At 43.7% G+C, this 17,794-nt stretch overlaps 1 protein-coding gene across 1 annotated transcript; it reads left to right on the top strand.

Moving 5' to 3' along the window:
• The first annotated feature begins 8,474 nt into the window (after positions 1-8,474).
• On the top strand, positions 8,475-17,227 carry TRIM45 (tripartite motif containing 45). Its single transcript, XM_012663065.1, has 6 exons — positions 8,475-9,213; positions 10,883-11,616; positions 12,921-13,050; positions 13,673-13,787; positions 15,987-16,113; positions 16,954-17,227. The coding sequence occupies exons 1-6, from the start codon at positions 8,726-8,728 to the stop codon at positions 17,100-17,102; spliced, it is 1,743 nt and encodes a 580-aa protein (XP_012518519.1). The 5' UTR covers positions 8,475-8,725; the 3' UTR covers positions 17,103-17,227.
• The last annotated feature ends 567 nt before the right edge of the window (positions 17,228-17,794 follow it).

A 17,794-nucleotide genomic window follows, 5' to 3' on the forward strand; every position in this document is an offset into this window, starting at 1 on the left:
TGTGTGTGTGTGTGTGTGGGTGTGTATATGCGAAACTAGATTTATTATAGGAGGTAGTCCTGCCCCTAACATTTGAGGGGCCATGAGCAAGAAGACAAACAGAGGCACCCAACCCACAGCTTGTTCTCATCTTTTTGCACTCTACCAGAGGGCCTTATACACATGTGTGTGGATACCTTAACAGACATGATCAAATTCCACCACTCCCAACAGCTGCCTTTTGACCACGCCTGAAGCCCAGGTGTGTACATACTTATCCTTTATTCTACAACTGCACAGGCCCTGTAAGTGGACTTCTGGCTATTTGTCAGAGAATTTCAGGGTCGCGGGTAGCTAGAACCTAGTCTGAAGTGTGTAGGGGTAGCGTGGCGTGGGGAGAGATGTACTCTTGGAATTCCTTGGCCCATGGGAAGAGATGTGTTTAAAGAAGGGCCAAGTGGGTTCTTTCAAAGCAAAGAGCCCAGGGCATGGCCACAGGTGTTCGGATCTAAAAGCAGTACTGATTTAAGATAAGGCGTTATAGTAAACCACTCAGAGAAGTACGAGTCAGAGGACATGGATTCTTGCCCCAATTCTGCCAGTAACTTAATGTGAACGTAAGCCAATGTCTACCTCATTGTGCCTCAGTTTTCTCATACATTCATTTAATAAATATTTATTGAGCTCCAATTATGAACCAGACACGCATCTAGATACCGGGAAGACACAAGAACTCAAAAGACAATTGTCCTTGCCCTCACTGACTTACCATTCTGACAGGGACCAAGCCATGAAGATATCTGGGGCAAATGTATTCCAAAGGGCCCCTTCTAAACCAAAATTTTCATGATTAATCTTGAAGTTGACACATTTATTAAATACAAGTAATGAAAGACTCTTAAAAGGGAAAAGAAAGTGTACGTTAAACTATAATGCAATATTATCAAGGGCACAAAACATGTTTTTATGATCGATTCTCTAACAGAACAGTAGGAGCACTCCACAGCTGCTGCTCTAATCTTAATCACGAGCATTATCGCCATATGCAGCATGAAACCCAATCTCTAAATGTGCCATTTTCTTTATCTTACTACTTATTTTATTTAATTATGTATATTTTATGCAGAAGATACATTTACATAAAAATAATATAATCGCAAAGCATTTATTCACATTTTAAAAATAAAATACATCAATATAATGTAACAGGTACTTTTTTAAACATTTCAAAAAGATTAATAGTGAGCTCTCTTATGTAATTAAAAAGAGAGTTCACAGAAAGAGGTGAATAAAGTGTGCAATGAAGTGTAAATAGTTTAAGAGACACTAATATTTATACTAAACCAACTACGATTGGGTGCAGCTTCCTGACTATGGGGTCATGGCAGACAATCTGTCAGACAACTAGGAGTCGAGTGAGAAGAGCTAAAATGTCTTGGATAAAACAGTGAAGAATTTTTTTTAAAAGGGTAGATAGTTAATGTAACTGATGTCTTCTGCAGTTCTAGTCTGACCTAAAAGCAGTTACACAAGGAGAGCTCCAAAGCTCATATTGTTCTAGCTATTTCATCCTTACCTTCTCAAAGTTGAAGAGTTGCCCATTTTCACAAAATATCAATTACAAGGAACTATTTATACTTGTTAGATTTCACAACTAGAATCATCTCAGAGTACAGTGAATTTCTAGATAAAAAGATCAAAACACCCATAATGCAGTGTGCACTGGAGCCTATGCAACCAAGTCCTGCCTTCTCTGTCTCAGTTCAAACTAAATAAAATAGAATAGAAGGGAACAGTGTCCAAGCTTTATCATCAATAGTAGTGTAGCTTTTTTATGGCAGCTACTTCCACCAGATGGCACTAAAGATACTATGTTTTAGGAATAAGGACCCTTTAAAAAAGAAAATCAGAAGACAAAAATGATCTATCTGAAATCAACAATAAATTTCTCTGGTCAATTGTCAAGTTATTATGATCAGTTTCTTAGAAATGAATCTTGACCATTTATCAATTCAACATGTATTAAACCATATTATGTTTCAGATACTGTCCTAGTATTAGGGATGCAGAAACAAGACATGGTCCCTTGTCCTTAAGAGTTCCCCGTGTAGGAGGGGAGGGATATAGTGAGGGCAGAGCAAGTAAAAAATTTAAATGAAAAAAAAAAAAAAAAGAAAAGAAAATTGAAATGCAGAATGTTAAAGACTTGATAGAGGTCATCGCAGAGTACCATGGGTGGCACATACAGGAGCACCTAATGAAAACTTGGTGAAAGGAGGATTCCTAGAGAAGTTGATGTCTAACCTGAGCTTTGAAGAACAGGTAGGAATTAACTAGGCAAAGAAGAGTGGGCAGAGTGTCCTAAGCAGAGCATGCAGCATGTATAATCATAAAAGAAGGCTAAAGCTCAGTGTGCATGCTGGGGTTGGGATGGGGAAGTATAAGAAATGAGGCAGGCTGGGCTGGCAGAGGTAGGGTCATGGGAAGCTAAGACATGTGGAGTTTTATCCTGAAGGTACCTCCTACTCCTCTCCCCCTAGTTCATTCTACTGTCACGCTTGCCTCCTCACTGTTGCCCTGATACAGCTAGGCATGTTCCTCTCTCAGCGAGCACTGACTCTTCCCTTATCTGAACTACCTTTTTCCCCATTCATTTGCCTGAGTCGCTCCTTCACCTTCAAGTCTTTGCTCAGATGTCACCTTCTAAATGATACTTATCCTGACCACTCCATTTAAATCGCAACACCCTCACCCTGCACTATGAGATACTCCTTACTCTGCTTAATTTTTCTCCATGGCACTCTCACCTTCCAACTACTATATAGTTTATTATGTTTGTTTATTGTTTATTGGCTACTTTCCTCTACTAGAAGAGAAGTTCCACGAGAGCAGGGATTTTTTTGCTTGTTCTAACAATGTATCTCTGGTGCCTGGCACATAATTAAAAGCCCCTGACCTCATGGAACTTACTTCTTTAGTGGGGAACAAGCCATAAAGACATTTAGGGAAAACATATTTCAGGTGCTCAAAGGATATTTGATGAATAAACGAAGGTACCGAAGAGCTACCGAAGAGCATGATCAAATTGGAATTTCAGAAAGATCACTAACAGGGTTATAGAGAATGGACTGCAAATAGGGACACCAATTAGTAATCCAGACAAAGTATGATAAGAACTTGAACTAAAGCAAAGAATGGGGAGGGAAAAGGGAAAGTGAATTCAGAGATACGATGGAGGCAATAATAACAGCAGTAAAAAGAGCCCCCATGTAACAAGTGGGCTGATACTTTACAAATTACCTCCAAATCCCACATCAATCAAGAGACAATAAAGAGGTTAAAAAAGAGAGAGAGACAGAGAGAGAGAGAGTGCTAAGGACCCTGGGAAGCAGCAACATTTAAGAGCAAAGTGGAAAAAGTAGTGCCAAGCACTAGTTTTCCTAGCAGAGAAAAAGAGCAGTGGTCAAAATGGCAGGAAGTAAAAGAAAAATCAGGAATAGTGTATGGAAACCGAGGGAGAAGAAAGTTTCAAGGAGACGAAAGTTGTCAGTGTCAAAAGCTATAGTCTCATCCATGTCTCATTCAAAAACCACTTGTACCCCTAAATCCACTGAAATAATAAAATAGAAAAACAAAGCTATAGTGAATTCAGTTAGTTAAGAACTGAAAAGTATCCACTGGATTCAGCAAATAGAAGTTATTGGTGAGAGCAAATGCTAGATTATACTATATTCAGGAGTAAAATGCAAGGAGAAGAATTAGGGAAGCAAATGTAGACTATTTTTAAAGAGGTTTGGCTATAAAAAGAGAAATTGGGAATTAAAGAGGGATAATAGGGTAGAAAGAGAGAATGAAGCGCAGGTATGAGTTAAAAGAAAGATCCACCAGACAAGAGAGAATAAAGACGGAAGAGAGAGAGGAGGCAGGTAGGGCTGCACTTCAGAGCACAGGCTTCCAGAAAAAGGATTCTCCTTCCTTTGAAGTAAAGGAGGAGGAAGGATGGTGCCCAATAGAGACAGATGTAATGGTGAAAGGTAAGTCTGGCAGAGCTCTCTGATTCCCTTTCCATATATTCACTCAATGCCTGGTGGTACTGATCAAGCAAACTGTCCAATCCATACCTCCCTCATTTCTTGATGGGTCATTCTCTTATTGGCTTTCTTGCTTTCAGTACCTTCCCTGTCTTGGTCAACGGTGGTGGGCTGAAACTCTTTACATACCTTGATAGGTCCTGGTTACTTTCATCAGTCCTGTTCCTCTGATCCCACGACTTTTTCACTTCCCTGTAACTATTTGCTGCCTAGGGTCCCCAGACAGACGAAGTAGTGTGTGAGCATGAAAGATACTGGACGAATTCTGAGAAAAGAGCATTCTTAACAAATCTCCTCTCATCCCATACTACTATGGATAGTGGTCTGCACTATCCATAAAACTCTTATCTGAATGTGGTCCTGCTTGTTCTCCCGTTATTTAAGATCACTATTCTCTGTCTCATCAATAACAGGTCTTCATTAAATGTCTAGGCACTAAGTTGGTTGCCAAAGTTTTCTCATCTTAACAGAAAGACAGAGAATACATATGTGTTTTATATATAGAGAGAGGGTGTATATATACACCTTATATATGTAAATATATATATGCATATATACACATAGACATACATAATAAATTAGAGCAATACTACAAGGTAGCACAAACTGCAAAGTGGACGATACAAGCAAAAGAACTATTAGGCTCAAACCTGGAGCCTTGAAATTACAGGGAAAGTTTCAAGGAGGCAGTGTGAAGCAGGCCTAACATAGAAGGAAGGGTAGGTTTAAATAATAAAGGTAGGGGAATGTTGCAAATTGGCAAAGACCAAAAAATGTGCTTGATAATGTTTAGGGAACAACCAAAAAGCTGGTTTTAAGAATCCCCTAAGGAAGCCAGACATTATCCTACAGAGATGGGGAGCTACTGAAGGTTTTAGAATGAAGACTGACTTATACCACGTTTTTACAATTGATTTGGAAGAACTGTATAGACCAATTGAAAAAAAAGGCAGGAATAATTTAAAGACTATTGTGATACTTGAGAGTAATAAAGTCCTATACTATTAATACTGTAAAAATTCTTTGCAGTAAGGTATTGGCAGTGGGGATGGAAAGAAATTGGTGCCTGCCTGGATATGGAAAAAGGGAAAGGAGGCCAAGAGTACTATAAAGTTTCAAGTTGGAGAGAAGGAGAATGATGATACTCTGGAGAGAATGAAATAGGAAAAATCAGACGGCACAGTTTAGTGAGCAAAGAAGTTCAATGAAGTTTAAGATATGTGGGGCTTAAGGTGAGGGAAACACACTTGGGTGCAGATTTATAATAAATAGTTGCGACAAAATTCAGGGGAGAGGTCAGTACTGGAAGTGTGGGTCTAGAAATTATCTGCCCAAGAGGAAATGTAGAGGGAAAAGGTAGGGGATAAGATGGAGGAAGCAGAGCTAGCAAGGAAGGATGTGTAAGAAGCAGCCCAAGAGATTAGAATGCTTGACTTGCAGAGGATTTCACAAGTCAAGGAGGAAGCAAGTTTTAAGGATAAAGAATTATAAAACAATGGTTAACACTAAAGAGATTGTGTATTGAAAAAAGCCCAGCAATATGGTCACTCAAGATCTACGAGAATGTCAACAGGAAAGAAGGGAGGAATAACTGTGTGGTGATGATGATGAAAGCAGAGAGTGAGAGTACTCTTTTAAAAAATGTAGTGGTAGGCTGGGTGCAGTGGCTTATGCCTGTAATTCCAGCACTTCAGGAGGCCAAGGAGGGAGGACAGCTTGAGCCCAGGAGTTTCAGACCAGCCTGGGCAACACAGTGAGACTCTCTGTACAAAAAATAAAAATGAAATAAAAAACATGAATTCAAGCTTACAGTGAGCTATGATGGGGCCACTGAATTCCATCCTGGGCAGCAGAGCAAGACCCCATCTGTTTAAGAAAAGAAAAGAAAAGAAGAAATGTAGTGGTAAGAGCCACCAAAGTTAGTAAGTTGAAAGGGAGCTGGGTCAAGGGAGGATTTGTTTCTCTTTTCAGGATTTGATCATAATTCTTAGCAGAAAGAACATGTTAGTAAAGGACTGACTGAAAGCACTGGAGGAACAAGGTTTTGAGGAGGTAGGAGAGGTTGGGATAAAAAACAAAGGTCTTGAGGGACTAACCTTGGAATTGAAGAAAGGCAATCAGGAAAGGTATAAGAAGAGGTCTGAAGAATCACAAATTTTTAAGTAGAAAGGTGAGAGAGTTCTTGAGACAGCCTTGTTTTTCTCACTTAATGGAAGGCAGTTAGCTGCTGAGTGTGTGAAGGATTTGATGCTTAAGAAAGCTGAGAAAGGAAGGGTAGAGGTGGCTGCAGTAGAAATGATAGACATGGCATCATAAGACTGTGTTCAAGTCTCAGATATGTTAACTTGAGCTGGCCACCCCTCTCAGGCTGTCTCTTCACAAAATTATTAGAAGATTAAATGAGATAATGCACATGTAAATTATAAAGCACTTCTTAAACAAGATGGAACACCTACCACACGAAATGTGATACATCATGAATAAAGGATGAAGCAAAGCATAGCCCAGCATCAGGGAGGGTAAACATGAAGTTCAAAGTAAGCATATATAGCAAACCAAAGTCCACACGGTTTTTGTGACTAACTCCACTAGCAGAGAATGCACATTCTGAATGAGAGTAGATGCCAGAAGAACAAGAGGCTGAAAAAAAAATCTAGGTAAGGACTATTTTAAGACCTTTGTAGGCATGCTTTCATTTGGAAACTGCATGTGTAATTTTTATATAAAAGTGGCATTTGACTCATTGACATGTTATATTTTAGAAATGGCCAAACACTTCAATTTTTATATTTTAGTTTCCTTTTCATATTTTGGAGCCATCTCTTTTCTCAGATATTTTTTAAAAGCTTAGGCTCCAGGCACTATGCCTGAACCGTGAAACGGATAACGAAGGCATCAAGGAAACGGCTGCCCACGGGGTCCAAATTAAGTAGGGAAGGTCATGAACGAAGAAAGCAGTGGGCCAGTCTGGCAAACTACACAGGCTTAAGAGACTGGAGGCAGTGAGAACAGGTGGAGGGTAAGGAACCAGCATGTTACCATTTTTGGAATTTTGGAGATCTAGGTCCCAGATCTCAGGTGTAACAAGCCACCCTATGGCCGAAACAGGAGACTCCTGGTGAGGACACTTAAAGAAGGAGACGAGGAAATTAAAAAGTTAAGGGTGCCAGATGTGTTCACCTTGCCAATCCGCTTGTGAGCTCACAAAGGGCTTGTCCCTCACTGACGTCCTCCACTGTCCCATTGTGACAGTTGGGAGCCCTCCTTTCCTGATATAAACAGAGGGCGAAACATGCTCTGCTCATTTGTTACACATAACTGTAGAATTCTGGGTGACACCTATTTAACTCCTTAAGTCATCTGCACTCTCCCGGAAGGCTGAAACGAGGGCTTTCCCAGCCCCCGGAATTGAGAGTCAAGCTCCCCGGCGGTGGCCGCATGAAACCCTCAATTCTAGACCTCGGTTCAGTGGTCTCCCTAACTGGTCCTTAGAACCGGAGCCTGAGGCGTCCTTACCCCGGAAAATATCAGGAGATAGCGAGCCGCGGTAGTTCTCGCAACCGGTACGTTAGGCCTGAGGGATTTGGGAACTAAAATAAGCTCCGGAGGCCAAGGAGGGAAATTCGCAGACACACACGGGCGTCGAAGAGAAACGTCTATCGCCCGGGAGCGCCAGAGACCGCCGGGACCAGCAAAATGCCTCCTACAACTCCCAGCAAGCTCCGGGCTGAGGGCGCCGGGCCAGGCGACAGCCGCATCCACCAATGAGGGAGCCTAGTCTACGTTCGTGCGACCAATCCGAGGGCGGAAAGAAGGCCGCCCCTGTGGCACATTAGTGTGGCTTTAAGTGGTCCCTTTCTGGTCGCCACAAAGATAAAGACAGACACAGTACCCGTAAAATGGTGACGCTGGCTACACTATTCCGCCCACTCCCAGCCTTGCTCTTTTCCTCTCGCAGTGCTCCGAGCCCTCCGGCGACCCCGTCCCCGCGTGAGTGGACTGGAGAGGACGTGGAATTCCCAAAGCTTATTAGATGCTGATGTTGTCAATCGAGAGGGCGGCGGGGCCTGGAGCGGCAAGGGCCGCCCCTCTCGGATAGTGATTGGACTCGCCGAAGTAGACCCTAGCTGGGATTGGTGCGAGGAGAGGCGAGGTCCTTCTGGCTCCTGGGCCGAGAGCGGGGAGGCGGTGGCCACCGCAAACCCGGTGGGGCCTCGCAGCTCCCCTGCCCAGCGCGCGCCCTCTGTGGATGGAAGGAGCGGGAGGGCTCCCTACCTCATCGCCCGGGGCCAGGGGGGTGCTTGTCGCGTGTCGGACGCGGGAGAGTGGGGCGGGAGGGGGGTGGCAGTGGAGGATGTGGGAGGTGCAGGGGTCAAAGAGTTGGTGGCAGGACTAGCCCTTGGGGGGCAGAGGAGGGCGTGGCGTGTCTGGTATGGGATGCAGTGGGAAGGAGGGGGCGCTTCTGAGTAAATCCCGAGGTGGTTCCTTTGAGGAATCCTCTTCTTCCCGGTTGCCCTTTAATTTGCCAGCAAGAGAGTCCCCATGGTCTTTGTTCAAGTTCTGGAGACTTTCTCTTTGGGTGGGCTTAATCACCTGCTACTTCATTATAGAACTGCCCGCGACCTTTTCTGATACTGGGCACAAACGTGGGGAATATGTCAGAAAACAGGAAGCCGCTGCTGGGCTTCGTGAGCAAAGTCCCCAGTGGGACTGCACTTGGGAACTCAGGCAAGACTCACTGCCCTTTATGCATGGGGCTTTTCAAAGCCCCCAGGCTCTTGCCTTGTTTGCACACGGTTTGCACCACTTGTCTGGAGCAGCTGGAACCCTTCTCAGTAGTGGATATCCGAGGGGGAGACTCTGACACAAGCTCTGAGGGGTCAATATTCCAGGAACTCAAGCCACACAGTCTGCAGCCGCAGATCGGCATCCTCTGCCCAGTATGTGATGCTCAGGTGGACCTGCCCATGGGTGGAGTGAAGGCTTTAACCATAGACCACCTGGCCATGAATGATGTGATGCTGGAGAGTCTGCGTGGAGAAGGCCAGGGCCTGGTGTGTGACCTGTGCAGCGACAGGGAAGTAGAGAAGAGGTGTCAGACCTGCAAAGCCAATCTCTGCCACTTCTGCTGCCAGGCTCATAGGTAAAGATGGGATACCCCACCTGGTGTGGTTAAGAGCAGAGAACAAAGAGGTGTCAAGACAGAAATCCCTTGGTGAGCAGATGGAGAGGAAAGCCCTTTTCAAACACCACCAAAGGTCAAAGAGCAGTATATGATGCAACTGCAAATACTCTACAACAATAGTTAACCTGATTGGCCTAATACCTGTAGTAATAGCAGCGATTAATATTTGCATAGTCCTTTTCAGATTACAAAGTACATTCAGAGTTTGCTTCCATCATCAGTTATTTGTGTAGTGAATAATTTTACTTGCTACTGGAGCAACAGAGGAGTATGACTATAATGCCATAGATCCTGTTCTTGATCTCATTTGGTCATTGCAATTCTTTTAGAAAAGCAAGCACTGTTTTCACTCCTGTTTATTAATTGAGGAATCTGAAGCTCAGCAATAATTTACCAGGGTCCCACAATTGGTACGTGTGTTAACAGAACAGAGTATTAAATTCAGATCATCTGACTATATTCTGTGCTCTTTCTACTAACCCATGCTGCCTTCCTAGGACAGGTACTGATTGGACCTCACCTTAGTCTTTGCCTTGCACCCTGGAATTACTCTGGATCTTGGTGAGGTCAGCTGGTAGAAGGTAATTGGGGTGCAGATTATATCTTTTATGGCATTTGGTGAGTAGTTTGTCAGATGGATCACTCTTTGTCCCTTCTTATTCTCCCCTATGCCATTTCAGGACATCAGAATAGTAAATGACCATGGTTTTAGGATTAGCCTAAAATAGTTTTAGGTTCTGACTTCCATTTGTTTTATGGCCTCAGCAACAGAACAAGTTAGTAGTCTACAGTCTTTCTATTTTTAACTCATAATTATGTGATAGACCCTGTGACTGTCTTGCTGCCAGCTAAACAGCTGACCCTATTTTCTCTGCAACCGCTGTTCTGATGCCAGAATAGACATACAAGCTTCAAGTTGATATAATGCTAATGCGGGAACTCTGAACAGTCACCATAGTTTCCTAGGGATTTCCCTGAATCTCTAGAGCGCTACAGAAGAGGGGAATTAAAAAAGAGAGCTTTGATTCTACTGACCATTGATTTCACTCTTTCTAATAATGTTGATGACTCTGGAGGGAAATTCTAGCCTGCTGACTTGGGTGATGTAGATCCTGGTCAACGGAAATGCTTTACCAAATTCTTAGATGCAAGCTGGATGAGACTTTTTGTCAGTGCCAGCTAGCTGCTCTTTAATCGCTTAGAGTTTATTGCTATGCCATCTGGCCCAGTTTCTGTCTCTTGGTGCTGATTTTCCACTGTGCTCTCACCTCTATCTTGCCTTAGGAAGCAGGCTGTGGCTCTTGTATAAACTTGCCAGATTAACTCTTTGAGGAAAGTTCTAGCATGTAGTCTTAGTGTTGCAACCTTTTGCAAAGGCATGTGCCAGGCCAGAGCCCTAGTCTATTCTAATTCTGTTCTAAACAACAGCCCTTTCAGGTAAGTATTGTCCCCATTGTATAAATAAGGAACTGGAATCAGAGAGGATCATGCAATTAGAGGTTAGAGCACTTAATTGAACTCAGATTTGTTTAACTTCAGAGCCTCTGCTCCTAAAACCTCTCTGCTAAACTGTTTCCCAACCAGAATTATTCCCTTGTTTCCTGTTCCTGACTCTGTTTGCCCCTAGACGGCAGAGGAAAACAACTTACCATACAATGGTGGACCTAAAAGACTTGAAAGGCTACAGCCGGATTGGGAAGCCTATCTTGTGTCCTGCTCACCCAGCGGAGGAGCTGAGGCTGTTCTGTGAGCTCTGTGACCGGCCGGTGTGCCGCGACTGTGTGGTGGGGGAACATCGGGAGCACCCCTGCGACTTCACCAGCAATGTCATCCATAAGCATGGGGACTCTGTGCGCGAGCTCCTCAAAGGCACACAGCCCCATGTGGAGGCCCTGGAGGAAGCTCTGGATCAGATCAAAAGGATGAACAGCGCCCTCCAGGAGCGAGTAGAGGCAGTGGCAGCCAATGTCCGAACATTCTCAGAGGGCTACATCAAAGCTATTGAAGAACACAGGGACAAGCTGCTGAAGCAGCTGGGAGACATACGGGACCAGAAGGAGAACTCCCTGCAGCTGCAGAAGGCACAACTGGAACAGCTGCTGGCAGACATGCGCACTGGAGTGGAGTTCACTGAGCACTTGCTGACCAGCGGCTCAGACTTGGAGATCCTCATCACCAAGCGGGTGGTAGTAGAACGGCTCAGGAAGCTGAACAAAATCGAATATAGTGCCCGTCCTGGAGTAAACGATAAGATATGCTTCTCTCCCCAGGAGAAAGCAGGCCTGTGCCATGGCTATGAAGTTTATGGGACTATTAATACCAAAGAGGTTGATCCAGCCAAATGTGTCCTTCAAGGAGAAGGTAGGAAGACATTTGCATTGGCCTTGAGAGCGCAGTGGATAGGGACATGGTATTTAAAGGTTTGTGGCTTGTTCAGTTAGGAAGCACTCCCCTACTGACCAGTTTACCTGGGGCGGGGTGGGGGAAACATTCCGATCTAAAAGGCAGTGATCTTTTCCTTTCTGATTTGTTCTGGTCAGGGTACAGTTAATATTCAATTCAAGGGTGAGGCTTGACCCTTTTCCAGTTCAGAAAAGTAGCAACTACTGACATACTCAAGGATCATGCTTTGTTGCTATCAGATGACAGAACACAGACAGTGCCTATAGGAGATTAGCAATGACTAGAGTAGGGCAAAATCCTGCCTGCCCAGAGGAGCAAGCAGGCCCCGGATTGCTTGGATTAAGTTGTGAAGGGGGTTTCAGAGGAATGAGCAAGAGAAAATTACGGTTTCCTTTGTTCTGTGTTCTTTTTGGCTCACATAAACTGTATTGGCATTTAAAGGGCTACGGTAGGTGTTTCATTCAGTAGGGGGAAAAATGGTTTCTTTTGACCAGTATTCTGTTTCTAAAGGAAGCATGTTATTCAAACATATTTCACAGATAAATCCTGACAGGAAGATTGTATCCTAGAACCATCCTGACTGTGGCACAGGAATTCTTAACTGTTTGGAAGTCATAGATCCACTTAAGAATGTTCTCTCCCCCAGAAACACCCACTAACCTGGTCATACAATTTCAAGAGATTCTTAGACCTGTCATAAGCCTTTCTATAGACCTCATAAAAGTACATGAACCCCAGGTGAAGAAACCCTGTTTCACCTGAATTTTGGACTAGGGGCTGGGTAGCTACTGGATATTCCCCCCAACACCCTGGCATGAGCCACTAAGTTGCAGAGGATCTCACAACACAGAGAGTCTAAGCTGGTCAGCTATACCCCCTGCCTATTCTAGCAGGATCTGGAGCTTCTAGAGTGTAGTTTTGGGGTGACTAGCCTCTCTCACAGGATCTAGCGATTTTCTTCTCTGAATACCTAGGCCAATCCTTAGTATTTTCAAAGCTTCCTTAGGGCTGAAGTTAGGGTCCAGGATCCTGTGTGACCCAAGAGCAGCTGCTGGCTGAGAGAGAACCAGGTTCACCAGGAGGGATTCCCAAGAGTTATACTCTGGGAGGTAGGGGAAGAGCAAAGAATGGGAGCAGGGTGGTTACAATAAACAGGAAGCACAATCTTTTGTTCTGAAGAGAAAAAGCAAGGTGGTGTCTGATCGGAGCTGTAGTCACACAGTTTGCCTTTGAGGTGAAGATTACACGTTTATCTTTTGCAGATCTCCACAGAGCCCGGGAGAAACAGACCGCCTCTTTCACCCTGCTTTGTAAGGATGCCATGGGAGAGAGCATGGGCAGGGGAGGAGACAACATTCAAGTCGCTGTTGTCCCTAAAGATAAGAAAGACAGGTTTGTATGACACAATTAGGTGTTATGGGTAACAGAAAACTGGAAACAGTGAGGTCCTTTGAGAAATTGGAGATGTTAACTGCAGTGTTTCATCTTGCCTGTCTGTGGTGCTATGAAAAAATGTGATAGGACCAGTTGGACCAAATGTGTTTTCCTGTGTGGGTTTTATACCTATATTAATTCTCTCTCAAAGGTATGGTCTGCCCCTCAGATTGTCATCATCCCAAGCTTGGGAATGGACTGAAAAGTCTTCTGTGTAAGATGGAACGGTGCCCTTCTCAAAATTCAGTCCTCCTTTGCTACTAAATTGTGCCAGGGGCATATTTATATTTCTCTGGAATTGGAGTATGGAGGGACAACAAAGAGCAAGAGGGTTCAACAGAAGCCCGATGAAAAGAACACAAAAAGAAAATTGGCCAAAAGGCAAAAAAAATTTGAATTTATGCTGCTTACCTTCCATTGTAAAATTAACTTGTGAGGCAAATGGAAGAGGCATTCTGTTTGGGGATACTTAAAATTAATATTGAATGGAATGGCATAGAGTTTACTACATTCTAAAGTAGTAGCAACTGAAGCAGGTTTGTGGGAGTGAGTGGTTTTTTGAACTCTTACCTCCATTTAGTCCGGTCAGAACAATGGTCAAGGATAACAAGGATGGGACGTACTATGTTTCCTATACCCCCAAGGAACCTGGGGTCTATACGGTGTGGGTCTGCATCAAAGAGCAGCACGTGCAGGTGAGTACGACCTATGCGTGTGCTTCCCTGAGCTCCTTTCTCCCTGCTCCCCACCGCGTGCTGTCATTGTAGGATCTGGAGACATTTCTCATAGCATCAGCTGTATAGAGAGACTGACTGGGATTCTCTTTTCTTTCTTCTCTTCACTTTAGAAGCTGCCCAGAGTTTGCTGCTCTCATGCTTACTAGAGGATATTGGTGACCATACGAACACTTTGTCCCTATTTCACCTTCTGGCAGTTATGCTTATATTTTATCATTCACTTGGTTTGTTTGAATTCTTAATTTGGGGAAGACGCCTTGATCAAGGGAGCAGTCCATCAGCAGATAAGCACACACATTCAAGAAATACAATCTAGCTCAGGATTTTCCAGCTTCGTCCAGACTGTGACCAGACATGGACTTACTGGAACACAACTGGGAGGGTTATGCCCCTTCCTCTCAACTGACCAGTCGTCTGTCTGCCTAACCACCTGCCCATGTAATTCTCTATTTTGCATATATGCTTATTTGTTACCATGGTTACTATAAACAAGTATAACACAAACAAGTTACCATGTTACCATGGTTATGACATGTTACCATGTTACATTGTTACCATGTTACATGGTTACTACAAAAAAATATAACCAACAAGCAAATATAACAGAAATAAGTATAATACTTTTCTTCACAAACAAGTATAGCACTTTCTGATTTAGAGATTATGAATTTTTAAAAATTGGGTAATACATGTCCAGCAGAATCTCTCTGCTGACACTAGAGTAGTCAGGAATCAACACCGATGAGACAATAAAATACTATACAGCATCATGATATGTTAGGTTTGTGGTCTATGCACTAGGAAACTCATATTCAATAGCCATTTATTGCTAACCTAAATACAGTATGTCAAGAACAGGTTAAGTATTTTTGCATACATTATTTCAATTTTCTTCAAAACCACTGAGGCATAGGGATCATTGTCCAATGAGACCGAGAGACCAAACTTGCTACAATACACAGTAGCTCTGTAGCAAAATTGGAATTTGAACCCATTTCTTTGAACTCCGAATTGTTTTTTTAAATAGACCGTAAACTAAAAGGAGAGGAAATTTGACATCTGAAAGGCTTCTAAGGAGCCAGGCTCTCTGCTCTGTGCTTTCTCCAACTCTATGGTTCTCACATAGAGATAGGCCCATTGCAACGCTTATTAAATACTTTTTGTTTAACATAGGGTAGAAATTAGAAAATGGAAGTTATCCTTGAAGGAGGCAAGTGGGAGTTACTGATTTGAAAATTACTAGACACACACACTTAACCTTTCTCCCTTCCATATATCTTCACAGTCTCAGAATAAGTGGCAGGGTAAACACATACTGTGTCCAGGATAGAGGGGTGGAAGGAAAGAGGATAGCTCGGTATGTGAGGGGAAGAGGTACGTGGCTGAGAGACGAGACAGAGGCCCACAGGATGTCCTGGCCTTGAGTTCACAGCGTTCTGTTGATTCGATATTACCCACATCGTCACCCTTTCCTGGAAATATTCCTTTCGGCTTCTTTCTCTAACCCAAATATGGTCTTCCCAGAAGACACTGCTGCCCTAGTCACCCTCTCAAATTATTAGCTATTTGCTCTTCCTTACTTCTTCTATCACTGGGCCCAGAGATTCCTTAAGAATTGAGATTGAGAGTCCTAGGGACCACAGTCAGTCACACGAAAGCAAAAATTGAGATTACTAATGTGTCAAATGATATACAGGCTTTCAGTTCACCCAAGGCTAGAGTAAGGCAAATCCATTAAGAAAAGCTTGTGCTTATTGTGGCATGGGCTTCTGCTTTTCCTACCATCCTGCCAGAACAAGCCCCAGCTAACACAGATGTCACTGAAAATGGAGCCGACCCTGTATGACCCTAGTCGGTGTCCGGGGAGTTCAGCCACATGGAAGAGATTAGTGCCTGTATTGCATCATTAGCATCTGTGCCGAGAAGCATGGTGGAAGGGCTGTACAGACTCCTGGCTTCTTTCACTGCATTTGTATCTGCTCCCACCCAGCTGAGCAGGGTTCTTGTCCTCTGATCTCTGTTTCTCTCTTGCTGTCCTTGTCCCTCCCTCCTTGTCCTTGAGCCCTGCACCTCAGACTCCTGTAGCACTTAGTGATGCTCAGCACATCCTGTTGACTCACAAAGTGCTGTTCTTTGCTCTTGGTCTGAACACTGAAGGGCTCTCCATTCGCTGTGACGGTCAGGAGAAAGCACCGCCCGCACCCAGGCATATTTCACTGCTGCACCTTCTGCTCCAGTGGAGGCCAGAAAACTGCTCGCTGTGCCTGTGGAGGCACCATGCCGGGTAAGGAGCAAAGGCGGCACCCTCCGGGCCTGTCCGCCAGCAGTGGGAATCAGATCACGGCCCCTCCACTGCCACGCAGCCGCTAGATATGTGGACTCAGGCTCTGTTCCTAGGAAGTACAGTCTGTGTGTAGAGATACCACTGTTCTAGAAGTTTCACTTAAAGCTTCCTTGTTCTGAATGGAAATGGCAGCTGTAAAAGTTCGAGTGCTTTTAGTTTTGATAACACTTCATCAATCCCATGAGCCTTGTGTGTCTCTGTGGGATTCTTAATTTCACTCTGTACCCTTTCCAGCAGCCTGAGACCCATCTTATTCTTTTTAAAATTTTAAATAAATTCCAAATGAGGCATGGCTGGGGGAATAGATGATTAAACCAATTATTTTGTGGGGGAGAGAGGAGGGTCAGCTCAGGCAAAGGATCTAATTATTTTTTAAAAGTTATTCCATTATTTCCTTGCTTTAATGGTGGGCCATAAAATAGGCTATTGTACCCTTCTGTATGAAAACTTCAGGATGTACCTTTTTTTTAATGTTCACCAATCTACTCTTCTATTTTATTTCAATCACTTTACAGTTAAAGTCCAAACCAGTTCTCCTTCAGGTAGCCAATTTTAACACTGCGGTATTCTTAGAGCTTTGGCTAACATGAGTTGATTTTCTGTAATCAGTCTTGAGAGTCCTCCTGACTATACAGGAGTCAGATAGGTTGTTCCTCTTGCTGGGTTCTTTTTAGATATTTTCACTCCCATGAGTCCGAATGTTGCCAGGTTTAATTTCCATGGTAACTGCTAGACTTCACGCTAATAGTTATTTCTCCCTCTTTTCTTTGTACCAAACAGGTGGGTACCTAGGCTGCGGCCATGGACACAAAGGCCACCCAGGTCGCCCCCACTGGTCATGCTGTGGGAAGTTTAATGAGAAGTCTGAGTGCACATGGGTAGGCGGGCAGAGCACACCAAGGAGTCTGCTGAGGACTGTGGCACTCTGAGGGTTTCCTGGGGACGTGCTCAGCCTGTTAAAGCTGTAGCCAGCACCACTTCAGATTACCGGAGGACCCCAGACCTTGATTAATTCTGAAGAAACTGATAAAATTAAAAACAAAGTGCCTTATCTGACTTTACAGTTAAAGTGCTTTTTTGTGAGTTTCTCACTTACTGTACTTGTGGATGACTGAGCACAAAAGACCACCACTACATTTCTCTTAAAGGTAGCTTGGTGACGTTCTTTCTACATAGGAGCTCCTTTCTGTTTGGTACAGGTATGGTGGTCTCTGTGCCTTGGAACTTAGCGATCATAGGAGTTGTTTAACTCCTTATTTTCTGATACATTATGACGGTTTTTATTTCTTCCTGAGCTGCATATTATTTAGATATTTCCTTCAAAGAATAGAAACCTCCTTTGATCCTGTCCACTTTTTGTTAGCACACTTTCGGTGGGTTTACTGGTACATGTTTGTGACCCTTTAAATGTGATCTTGCTGTTTCTGTAGGCATCCCTCTCTTCCCTCTCTGTGCCAAGTTCATCCTCTACTCCAAACCTGGAAGATTACTCTTTGGTCAAGGGCATACGCATAGAAAGTTAATGAAGGAGGTGGTGTTGAAATAGAACCTCCTACATTTTTTTGCAGTTCTACTCATGCCAGATACTCTAGATACCTTCCCCCTCCTCATACCTCTTTGT

The sequence above is a fragment of the Propithecus coquereli genome, unplaced genomic scaffold (genome assembly GCF_000956105.1).
Source record: "Propithecus coquereli isolate 6110/MARCELLA unplaced genomic scaffold, Pcoq_1.0 Scaffold791, whole genome shotgun sequence".
NCBI lineage: Eukaryota > Metazoa > Chordata > Mammalia > Primates > Indriidae > Propithecus > Propithecus coquereli.